General features: G+C 51.7%; 1 protein-coding gene across 1 annotated transcript; it reads right to left on the minus strand.

The window, feature by feature from the left end:
• Positions 1-920: 920 nt before the first annotated feature.
• Positions 921-1,877, minus strand: LOC136995973 (olfactory receptor 6B1-like). The gene has a single exon (XM_067316968.1). It carries the CDS (start codon positions 1,875-1,877, stop codon positions 921-923), a length of 957 nt encoding a protein of 318 aa, XP_067173069.1.
• Positions 1,878-10,810: the final 8,933 nt, after the last annotated feature.

Below are 10,810 nucleotides of genomic sequence, written 5' to 3' on the forward strand. Positions count from 1 at the left end.
GGGTGTTGGGCCCCACTTCATCTCACCAAAGGCTTTTTGTTGACCCAGGAGACTTTTTCAGCTGAGCTGACCTGAACGGTCCCTGGAGAGACCACAGACAAAAAGAGGCGCTCTGAAGGGAAATTGCATGCATCCGTCACACTCAACATAGGCTGAATTGCAGACAGGCTGGCACTGAAGTCTCTGCCTGCAAGTGTGAGTGGTCTTGCCCATGCACAATACTGAGGGACTTTTCACGTGCCCTGGGTTTGCCTACAGCATCCACTTGCAACACCAGTCCCAGCTGGACCCTTCACTATTTCCCTTCACTATCTGCCAGGAACCCACAGATGTCTGGGAAACTTGAAGCCGTCACAAATGACAGGAGACACCAGCGTGTGTTTGGGCAACTCTACCAGTGTGTGCATGACCTTTAAACTGAAGAGGAATGAGGGCTGTGGGCTGAGACACCGCCTCCTACCCTGGAAATGTTCACAGTAGAGGGAGATAGGTCCCATCTGAGGAACCTGCAGTCAGGAAAGTACTGCCACTCCTGATCTCCCTTCCTACTTTCCCTATTCCTCCCAACTCTTCTGTGATTCTGTTCTGTTCTGTGTGATTCTGCTCACCTTTCACCCAAGATGAATTTCCTCTCACCCCAGAAAAAGAAAATGACAACACTGCAGCACTTCCCACGTACAGCAATACCACTTTATTGTCTGTAAAGGAAGCATGAAGAATCGGACATTTCCATTCTCTTGTAAACCATACATTTAATTGCTGATGGAAATCTAGCCACTCTTCCTCCCTTCTGCTTACCACCAATATTCTCAGTGCTGTGTTATTCTGAAGGGATAGCGGCTATGCAGCACATTATTACCCATTTTGACTTTACTGCTTTGCAGAACCAGCAGTGTTTTGTACACGACAGTGTACAACTGCTATGAACTCTGGGTGCAGGCCAGAGCTTTCCTGAGTGCTTTCCTCAGGGCCTCCCTGACCTCCCTGTTCCGCAGGCTGTAGATGAGGGGATTGACCAGGGGCGTGAGGATGATGTAGAAAAAGGAGAACACTTTGTTGAGTTGCCTCAGAGGGGCTGTTCTGGGTAGTGTATAAACAATGATGAGGGTGCCATAGAAAACAGAGACAATGGTGAGGTGAGAGGAGCAGGTGGAGAAGGCCTTTTGCCTGCCCACGGTGGACGGGATCCTCAGGATGGCAGCTATGATGCACACATAGGAGGCCAGTGTGAACAAGAAGGGGAAGACTACATCCAGGATGGATAGTATGAAAACTAGCAGTCTGACCACATTGGTGTCACTGCAGGCAACCTCTAGCAATGGGGTAAAATCACAGAAGAAGTGGTCAATTGCACTGGGGCCACAGAACCTTAAATGAGATAAGAAAGGAGTGACTACCGTAGAGGTAAAGAATCCCACTAGCCAAGACACTGCTGCCAGCTGTAGAGAGACCTTCCAGGTCATGAGGCTGGCATAGAGCAGGGGCTGGCAGATGGCCAAGTACCGATCATAGGACATCATGGCCAGCAGGTAACACTCACTGACTAAAAAATAGCCAAAGAAGTAGAACTGAGCCATACAGCCGTGAACAGAGATGGTGCTGTCCCCAGTCAGGAAGCTGGCCAGCAAGCGGGAGAGGATGGTGGAGCTGTAGCAGGTCTCCAAGGAGGACAGATTGCCCAGGAAGAAGTACATGGGGGTGTGCAGATGCCGGTCTGCCACCACCAGCAGAACTATGAGGATGTTTGCAGCCATTGTTACCAAGTAGATGATGAGCGAGAGGAGGAAGAGCAGTGTCTGGAGCGAGGGGACATTGCCCATTCCCAGCAGTATAAACTCCACTGGTGATGTATGATTGTCCCATTCCCCTTTCTCCATGCAGCGCCACAGGTCCCTCATTCCTCTTTTGCCAGAAAGGCAACCTACAAGAAAGAACATCTGCTTCATTCTTTCCTTCTTGTAAAGAAGAATCATGAAGGACTTTGCTGTCAGAGAGAACATACATTCTGGCACTTCTCTGACTACATTTGTGTTCCCTTTATGGCCTCCATGCCTAGTGAAAGGAGGGAACTAGGGTTTTCCAGAGAGTTAAAGCAGGCATCTAAAGAGAAGCCCCTCCTAGGAGAACCACAGAGGTGAGCTGTCCCGCGGAGACGCTCATTTCATGCTTGGAGTGGAGTTAGAGGAGAGAAAGCATTCGCTCAGACTGTGACAGTGAGTGTGTCGCAGGATGGGTGTCTCAATGGTGAGCGGTGGGTGAGGTTAGGGAGGAGCATTGCTCCCATCCTGTTTGCGGTAAATGCCTGGGACATGCCTGGGGGCACGGCCAGGGAACGTTCCTGCCTGAGAAACACAGCCCTCCGCTGGATCCTACCTTCCAGGTGAGGTGTTGGTGCCCCTCGGCAGGGCTCTGGGCTGGCTCAGGGGCAGCAAAGGCACAAACTCTAACTCTGCGCCGACCGGCAAGCTCCCCAGGACTCTGCTGAGCTAACAAGGGAGTTGGAAGAAATGTGTGGAGGGAAGAGGGAGCTGGAGGAGAAGACTCCCAGGAAGGGAAATGCCCATCACCTTTCTCACCCATAGATGCCACCATGCAAAATCTCAGCAGCTAAAAAGAAACAGACCTGACTCAGAAGACACAGCACAAACCTGCAGTCCTCAGGATGAGGTGCTGACCTCTGCGCTGATGGCAACGGGCAATGATGATCCAGGTTGGGGTCTCATCCTCTGCCTCTTCCCCACCACGTCCTTCTCTTCCCTGAGCTCTCTGCAAACCACCACCCAGGGCTCAGGCATTGCTCTGCCCTTGCTGCCTTCTACCAGCAGCACCTGTGGTGCATGTCCAACAACACCTGAATGTCCCCTGCCCTCTGGAGTGTCCTGAGGGCTAAAGCACTAACGAGTCTCTGAAGGCTCCTGCTGCAGCTGGTCTCTCCCTAGGGACTGCAGAGAGTGAGCAGTGCAGAACTGGCTCTCAAAGGAGACTGAAACTTCTGAGCTGCTGGAAACTTTGTAAACGCTTCCTGGCATACAGCTTTCCCCATAACTCTGGTCACTCAAACTCTGGGACATGCTCCTTTGAAAAGGAAACTGAGGCAGAGAAATCATCAGGCCTCCTCCAAAGTCATGATTCAAAGTCAGGAGAGATCCCACAAATGGGATTCCCCTCACCTCCCTGCATGTGACTCTCTGTTCCCTGATTCTCTCAGGTTTAGAGAATCCTGCTTGCCTGAGCTGGTCCCTCCAGCCTCCTGTGATGGTCAGTGGGGAGGAAGAGGTCGAGCACCCGGCATTTCCTCCCAGCCATGGAGACTTGTCCTGGGGATGGGGTGAGTCCCCCTCAGGTGCCAGGCTCTGTATCTTGAGGGGAGAGGGCCCTCCAATGTCTCCCAGAAGCACAGCGGCCTGGCGTGTCAGGGGCTGAAGGGAGCAGAGCTACGGAGATTTCCTCCTGTTTTCTGTCCACCTCTTACCTTGGAGGTTCCCAGGAGCCTCCTTTGCTCCTGTTGTTGCAGCAATAGTTGCCACTGGATGTGATTCCTCTCAGCCCTGTTGGACTTGCCTGTCGTGAGATGCAGTCTCCTCGCCATCTGCCCTGACTGGAGAGGCAGGAGCGGCTGTCCCCATGGACACAGAAGTTTGTGCGACAGCTGCCTGAGCATCCGGAAGGCCTTCTACTGAATTGGCTCCAGTTGGTCACTGTCTTGCCTTTATTTGGGACCCAGCACTGGATGTGGCACTCTAGATGTTGTCTAGCAAGCAGTGAGTGATGGCAGGTGATCACTTCCCTCAATCTCCTGGCCATGTTCCTGCGCCCACAGCCCAGGAAGCTGTTGCCTTCCTCACTGCCAGGCCACACTGCTGGCTGACGTTCACTTGGCCGTGCACCAGGACCCCCAGGGCCTTTTCCGCAGAGCTGCTCCTGGCCAGGCTGTTGTCAGGGCCCTGCGGCCAATTACAGGCCTTCATGGCCCTCATCAGCCTCACCAGGAGCCTCCACACACGTGTCCAGGAAACCCCATCTAAGCTCAGGCCTGGGCCTTCAGTCCCATCTGCAGCTACGTTGCAGGTGGGCTTGCCTGCAGCTGTATTGCAGGTATGCCTGTCCCTGGCCATGGACCCTGTTGATCCGGACTCTGAATCAGAGCCTAACTTTCTAGCTCTACCTTAGACCTACCTCATCGCTATGGACCTGCCTTGCAATTAGGGGGCTTTGTATGACCCTGGTTACTGTCATTGGACCTGATCCTGATTTGCCAAGATGTGATCCTGGCTTGACCTCGGAGCTGTCTTGACACCAAGAACTTTCCTGGTGATCTGGAGTCTTGGCTGAACCTGGCTACCATCTCCAGGTCTGCCCTGCTCGCCTCACTGGGCTACGGTGGGGCTTGACCCTGGCTGGTGAGACCCTTGCCTTTTTGGCCTTGTTATCACGTTTGGCTCCCGCCTCCCTGTCCCTTTGGGAGCAGCCGGCCCTTGCTGCTACTTGAAATCTGCCCACAGCCTGTATTGTTGCAAGGGCTTCTTACTTCCTGGGGGCAAGATTTGGCATTGATCTTTGCTGAATGTCATATGATTGCCTGCTGCCTATTCCTCCAGACCTTCAAGGTCCCTCTGGATGGCTTCCCCATGCTTGGGCACATTGACTGGTAACACTCTACTTTGTTCTCCTCTGCAGACCTCTTCCAGGTGAACGTGTCGCAGGGGTAGGGAGGGAGGTTCACAGAATCACAGATTGGTTGAGGTTGGAAGGGACCTCTGGAGATCATCTAGTCCAACCCACCTGCTCAAGCAGGGTCACCTAGAGCACATTGCACAGGATTGCATCCAGGCATGTTTTGAATATCTCCAGAGAAGGAGACTCCACAGCCTCTCTGGGCAACCTGTTCCAGTGCTCGGTCACCCTCACAGTCAAGAAGTTTTTCCTCATGTTCAGATGGAAGTGTCTGTGTTTCAGTTTGTGCCCGTTGCCTCGCGTCCTGTCTCTGGACACCACTGAAAGGAGTCTGGTCCCATCCTCTCGACACCCTCCCTTCAGATACTTGTACACGTTGATAAGATCTCCTCTCAGCCTTCTCTTCTCCAGGCTAAACAGGCCAAGCTCTCTCAGCCTTTCCTCATAAGAGAGATGCTCCAGTCCCCTAATCATCTTTGTAGCCCTTCGCTGGACTTGCTCCAGTAGTGCCACATCCCTCTTGTACTGGGGAGCCCAGAACTGGACGCAGTACTCCAGATGTGGCCTCACCAGGGCTGAGTAGAGGGGGAGAATCACCTCCCTCGACCTGCTGGCAACACTCTTCCTGATGCACCCCAGGATCCCATTGGCCTTCTTGGCCACAAGGGCACATTGCTGCCTCATGCTTAACTTGGTGTCCACCAGCACTCCCAGGTCCTTCTCCGCAGAGCTGCTTTCCAGCAGGTCAACCCCCAACCTGTACTGGTGCATGGGGTTATTCCTCCCCAGGTGCAGGACCCTGCACTTGCCTTTGTTGAACTTCATGAGGTTCCTCTCTGCCCACCTCTCCAGCCTGTCCAGGTCTCTCTGAATGGCAGCACAGCCCTCTGGTGTATCGGCCACTCCTCCCAGTTTTGTATCATCAGCCAATTTGCTGAGGGTGCACTCTGTCCCTTCATCCAGGTCATTGATGAAGAAGTTGAACAAGACTGGACCCAGTCCTGACCCCTGGGGGACACCGCTAGCTGCAGGCCTCCAACTAGACTCTGCACCACAGAGCACAACCCTCTGAACTCTGCCATTCAGCCAGTTCTCAATCCACCTCACTGTCCACTCTTCTAACCCACACTTCCTGAGCTTGCCTATGAGTACGTTATGGGAGACAGTGCCAAAAGCCTTGCTGAACTCAAGGGAGACAACATCCACTGCTCTCCTCTCATCTACTCAGCCAGACATTCCATCAGAGAAGGCTATCAGATTGGTTAAGTTCTCTCAGTGTCCTTGGATGCAGCTGTTCCAATGTACTTGTATGAGTTGAATTCCGGCAAGTCTTCCCTCACTCAGCCCTCATGCACTGTTGGTGGCTTTTCTTCTCTGGAGTCCTGACTCTAGGCACAACAGCCCGGGAGATCTTGTTGGTGAAGACTGAAGCCAAAAAGGTACTGAGCTCCTCAGATCTACCTACCTCTGGTGTTACTGCCCTGTTCAGCAAAGAGCCAACGTCTTCCTTTTTATTGTTTACCGTTACTGAAGCTGTAGCAGCTCTTCTTCATGCCTTTGATGTCCCCTGCAAGTGTCTACCCGCTGAGAGCTTTGGCTTCCCTAACACCACCCCTACTTCAGTGGACACAATTTTTGAATTCCTCCTTTGCAGCATCTCTCTCCTTCCGCTTCTTGTATGCTGCCTTATTGCCCTGGAGCTGAGCTGTGAGTTCCCGTTTTAGCCTGGTTTCCCCTTCTCATGCTGTTTTCCACTGCTGCCCTTCATCTCCATTTCAGCAGGCTGAAGAAACCCAAGTCTCTCAGCCTCTCCATACAGGCCATGTGCTTCAGGCTCCCAGCCCCATCTTGGAAGACCCCTCTGGACCCTCTCCAGTTGCTCCCCATTCCTCCAGTACTGGGCAGCCCACACTGGGACCCACTATTCCAGACATGACCACATCAGTGCTGAGTCGAGGAGGATAATAATTCCACTTCTCTGGGTGTCCACACTCTTCCTGAAGCAGCCTCATATGAAGCTGGTCTCATCTGCAGTGAGCGTGCACCACTGGCTCATATGGCATCCCTTGTAATGTCCAGGCCCTTCTCCTCAGGGTCACTCCTCTGACGGTCAGGTGCCAGCCTATCCTGATGCATGGGCTCTTCTGTACCCTAATGCAGGACCTGCCACTTCTCCTTGTACAACAGCATGAGGTTTCTGTTGGCCAAATCCCCAAGTTTCTCAAGGCCCCTCTGGACTGAATCTCCTTTGCGTCAGCTGTAAATGAGTGTGTGCAGATGGCTCATCCTGTCTTGTGGTGCCTCTGACAGGATAACAGCAGGAGGACCTGCAGGACACTGCGCATTAGAAGAGGAGGTAGTAGTTTAAAGGGACTGCTGGCAAAGGTAGGAATCACCATGGAAACATCTCAGAGAAGCCAAATGAATGTACAGTGGCAGCAAAACAAGGGTCAATGGGGAAAGGCTGACTGCATGGCAAGGGATCAGGATGGTAAAAGAGAAGAACTTGGAAGGTGGAAAAGAGGGAAAAATGCCATGAAAGGTGAAGTAAAAGAAAAATCAAGGCTATTTGGGGGTCCCTGCCAAGCAGTCCTGAATCTGAATGACTCTGAATGGAGCAGCACAAGAAACATGCAGTTGTTGTGGTCATACTTGTGTCTGACAAACTTCCATGGTCTCATGGAAGCTGAATATTTTCCAAATAGGTCAAAAAGAGAAGACACAGTGTGGAAGGAAATGCAGAATCATTCCGGCTGGGAGGGACCTCAGGATATCCCTAGCCCAACCTCCTTCCCACAGCAGGGTCAGCTATGAGGTCCAGATTTCTCAGGGCTTTACTCATTGAGGACTTGAAAACTTCTGAGGATGGAGATGGCACAACCTCTCCGGGCAACCTGCCCCAGTGCTTGGCTGTCTGGATGGGTCAAACGTTCTTTTTTATCCCCAGCCTGACATCTCTTGTTTCAGCTAACACCCATTGGCCTTCACCCTCACATCATGCACAATGGTGAAGAGGCAGGCTCCATCTTCTTGGTGACATCCTGGTAGGTATGGGGAGGCTGTTATTAGGTCTGCCCAAAGCCTTCCCTTCTCCAGGCTGAACAAACTCAGCTCCCTCAGCCTCCCATAGTGACAAAGTCAACGTTACCTATGTGTGCCTAGGAGGTTTAAAGCTCTTCCAATCCTTCTGGATTTTTTTGCACCCTCTAAAGACCTTAGGCACATTAGAGTGTCATCACCCTCATGCCATGACTTTTTGTTTGTGTCATACTTATTTGGTATCATGTTGTAATGTACAGGTGTTTTAGGCTGTGAGGAGGGCCCATCCTGGACAAGCAGTCACTCACAATTAACCCTTGACCTGAGAACCTTTCAGGCCCAAGAGGCAACCTCCCACCACTAGGAGGGCCTGGCTCTGGGAATACCATGTCAGGTGCTAAACCACGTGCAGAAAAGGAATTGCTGCCTGCAAGAATTGCAGTGGCTCAGAAGGCACCTTGAGAGGTTTCTAGTCCAACCTCCTGCTCACATGGGGATCAACACTGAATTCACACCAAGTTCCTTCACGTGGCTTCCTGATAAAGCATGACCCATTCAAAAAAACCCTCTGAGCTCGATCATCTAACCAGTCTTTTACCCACTCGGTGGTCTACGCATCTTATCGTAATGCCTAATTATATTCAAGAATATTCACAAAGACAGTGTCCAACACCTTGCTAAAATCTGGGTAAATGACATCCAGCACTTTCTACTCCTCCACAAGTGCAGGTCTTTTATCACAGAAGGCAGTCAGGTGGGTCAGGAATGATTTACCTTCAGTAACTCCATGCTGACTGTTCCCAGGCACCTTCTTCATGTGCCCAGAAAGGTGATTGGAGAGGATTCACTCAATGACAGACTCCTCACTAAAGTGAAGATGAATGGCCTGCAGCTCCCTGGGTTGTCCTTTTGGCCTTTTTTGAAGATGAGCAGAACATATTCCTTCTTCTGGTCTTTAGGACCTCCCCTGATCTCCACAACCTTTCAAAAATGACAGAGAGCAGCCTTGCTGTCAGAGCAGCCAGCTCTCTCCATGTCCATGGATGCCAGTCATCCAGGCCCATAGACTTGTATAGGTTGAGTTCTGGAGACTTAGGCACTGTGGGTTAGTTTTCTCCTCAGGAATCCTGACTCTAGGCACAACAGCTGAGGAGACCTTGTGGGTCAAGACTGAAGCCAGGAAGGACTTGATTTCCCCAGACCCAGCTACATCTCCTTTTGCTAGAATCCCTGCCCCATTCAGCAGTGAGCCCACATTTCCTTGTTTATTCTTTTACTGTCACTGAAGCAGTAGCAGATCTTCTTCCTGTCCTTCACATCCCCTGCAAGTGTCTCTATGCCAGGGGACCTTTGGCTCCCTTAACACCATCCCGACTTTGCTGGACAATATTTCTAAATTCCTCCTTTGCAGCCTCTGCCCTTCTTCCCCTTTCCATATGCTGCCTGATTGCCCTGGAGCTCACGTGGGAGTTCCCTGTTTAGCCAAGCTGGTGTCCAGAGATGTCTGCTAATTTTACAAACTGTTTGTTATGGAGCATTCTTGTGCTTGACGGGTGCTTTCTTTAATGACCTGCGGGCTTTCCTGAGCTCCTCTGCCCTTCAGAGCTGCCTCCCTTGGTCCATGCCATGGAAGAGCTCCATACAGGCAAGCTACCCCTTCACACATAGGGAATCCTCTTCCTCACCTTGCCTGATGGTTTCTCCTGAAGAACTTGCACCCTGCCAGTGAAGGACTGTAGTCATGTGAGTGATCCCAGCACACCTCAGTTATTCCAACCATGTGGCACTCCTGTGACAGCTTGTGCATCTCCATTTGCTCCTGCCTGCACCCCAGGTTGCATATGTTTGCATACATTTTGATAACAGCACCTCAGCTGTGGTGTCAACCGAAGATTTGTCACAGGAAAACCTGTAACCAAGGATCTTATGTAGGAAAAGGCCCTGATTGCACGTGGTGACATGCTGTCATGGGTGGCAGGTGGCAATGTAATGGTGAAAGGAGGTTCCTACTAAGAGAGCAAAGCCTGCAGTGCCCAAGGCCAGGGAGAAAGAGAGCTGGGCCATGCAGGAATGGCAGGAGAGGGGTTGGCTGCCCAAGCTGACCCTGCAGCACCGTTGTGCCTGTGGCAGGCTTCTTGAACCAGTCTCCAGGAAGGACAAGGCGACACAGAAGAAGTCCCTGAGCCTGGGCAGCCTGTGATCCAGCTACCCTGAGGACCTCATTAACCTAGTCCCTGTTCATATCATATTGGGGGGTGAGAAGAGGTTCAGGAGGAGGAGAGCTGGAAGGGTTTGAGTGTGCAGAGACTAGAGCAGAGACGTTGCTGTGATGTGCCGCCCATTTATGAAGCATGTTTGGATGCAGACAGTACAGACTTTCCCTGAAGGCAGTGGTGGGATTCATTTGTTTGGGCACAGGTAGGAAACCCAAGATGCCCTGGGCACTTGCCCAGCAACTACTATGAAAGGGCTTGGTTTTCCTGCAGGTCCCATGCTGTATCTACTAGAGACATGTGGTTGTGCTGGACACCCCAGGCACCTGAAATGGCCCTGCCAGTCTATTTCCATGTCATTAAATCAAGTGTCTGCATTGAACTATTATAGCTGTTTGTAACATTGAGATCTTCATATGTCTCAGATTCTTAGTGAGTGGAGCTCTAGTTGTAGTGGGCATCTAGTGTCATTTCAGATGGCCAAAGAAATTCCCCACCTGGCCCCCACCTGATGCTCTAGGAGGATGTGGGTCTCATAGTGGCTCCATCAGAGCAAGCAGACACTGGCACATGCCTTGGACCGCCTCTGTCTCTTCAATTGTCCCCAGGTGTTTGTGTGTGAGCAACTGACTCCATCCTCCATCTCCAGGGATTATAATGGGAGCTTAGAAAAGGAGCTCCCATGCAGACCTCTATGTTGTGCTCACTTCAGTTTTCGCAAGGGGAATCCCATCTTCTGTGAGTCTGTGGAGTTCATGGGAGGGGTCTGAAACCCACTCCAGCCCAGGGAGCTGGGCCAGCATGAGATACCCAGATTGACTCATCTGTATCAATATCTGAACCGTGGGTAAACGAGCTCCCTTCTTGTCCCCATCTGGTTGTCC

This window comes from Apteryx mantelli, unplaced genomic scaffold, assembly GCF_036417845.1.
Source record: "Apteryx mantelli isolate bAptMan1 unplaced genomic scaffold, bAptMan1.hap1 HAP1_SCAFFOLD_20, whole genome shotgun sequence".
NCBI classification, from domain to species: Eukaryota; Metazoa; Chordata; class Aves; order Apterygiformes; family Apterygidae; genus Apteryx; species Apteryx mantelli.

What these genes read in the sequence shown, in the direction of transcription:
- LOC136995973 (XM_067316968.1), bottom strand. Translation starts at nt 1,877, where the DNA reads ATGGAGAAAGGGGAATGGGACAATCATACATCACCAGTGGAGTTTATA.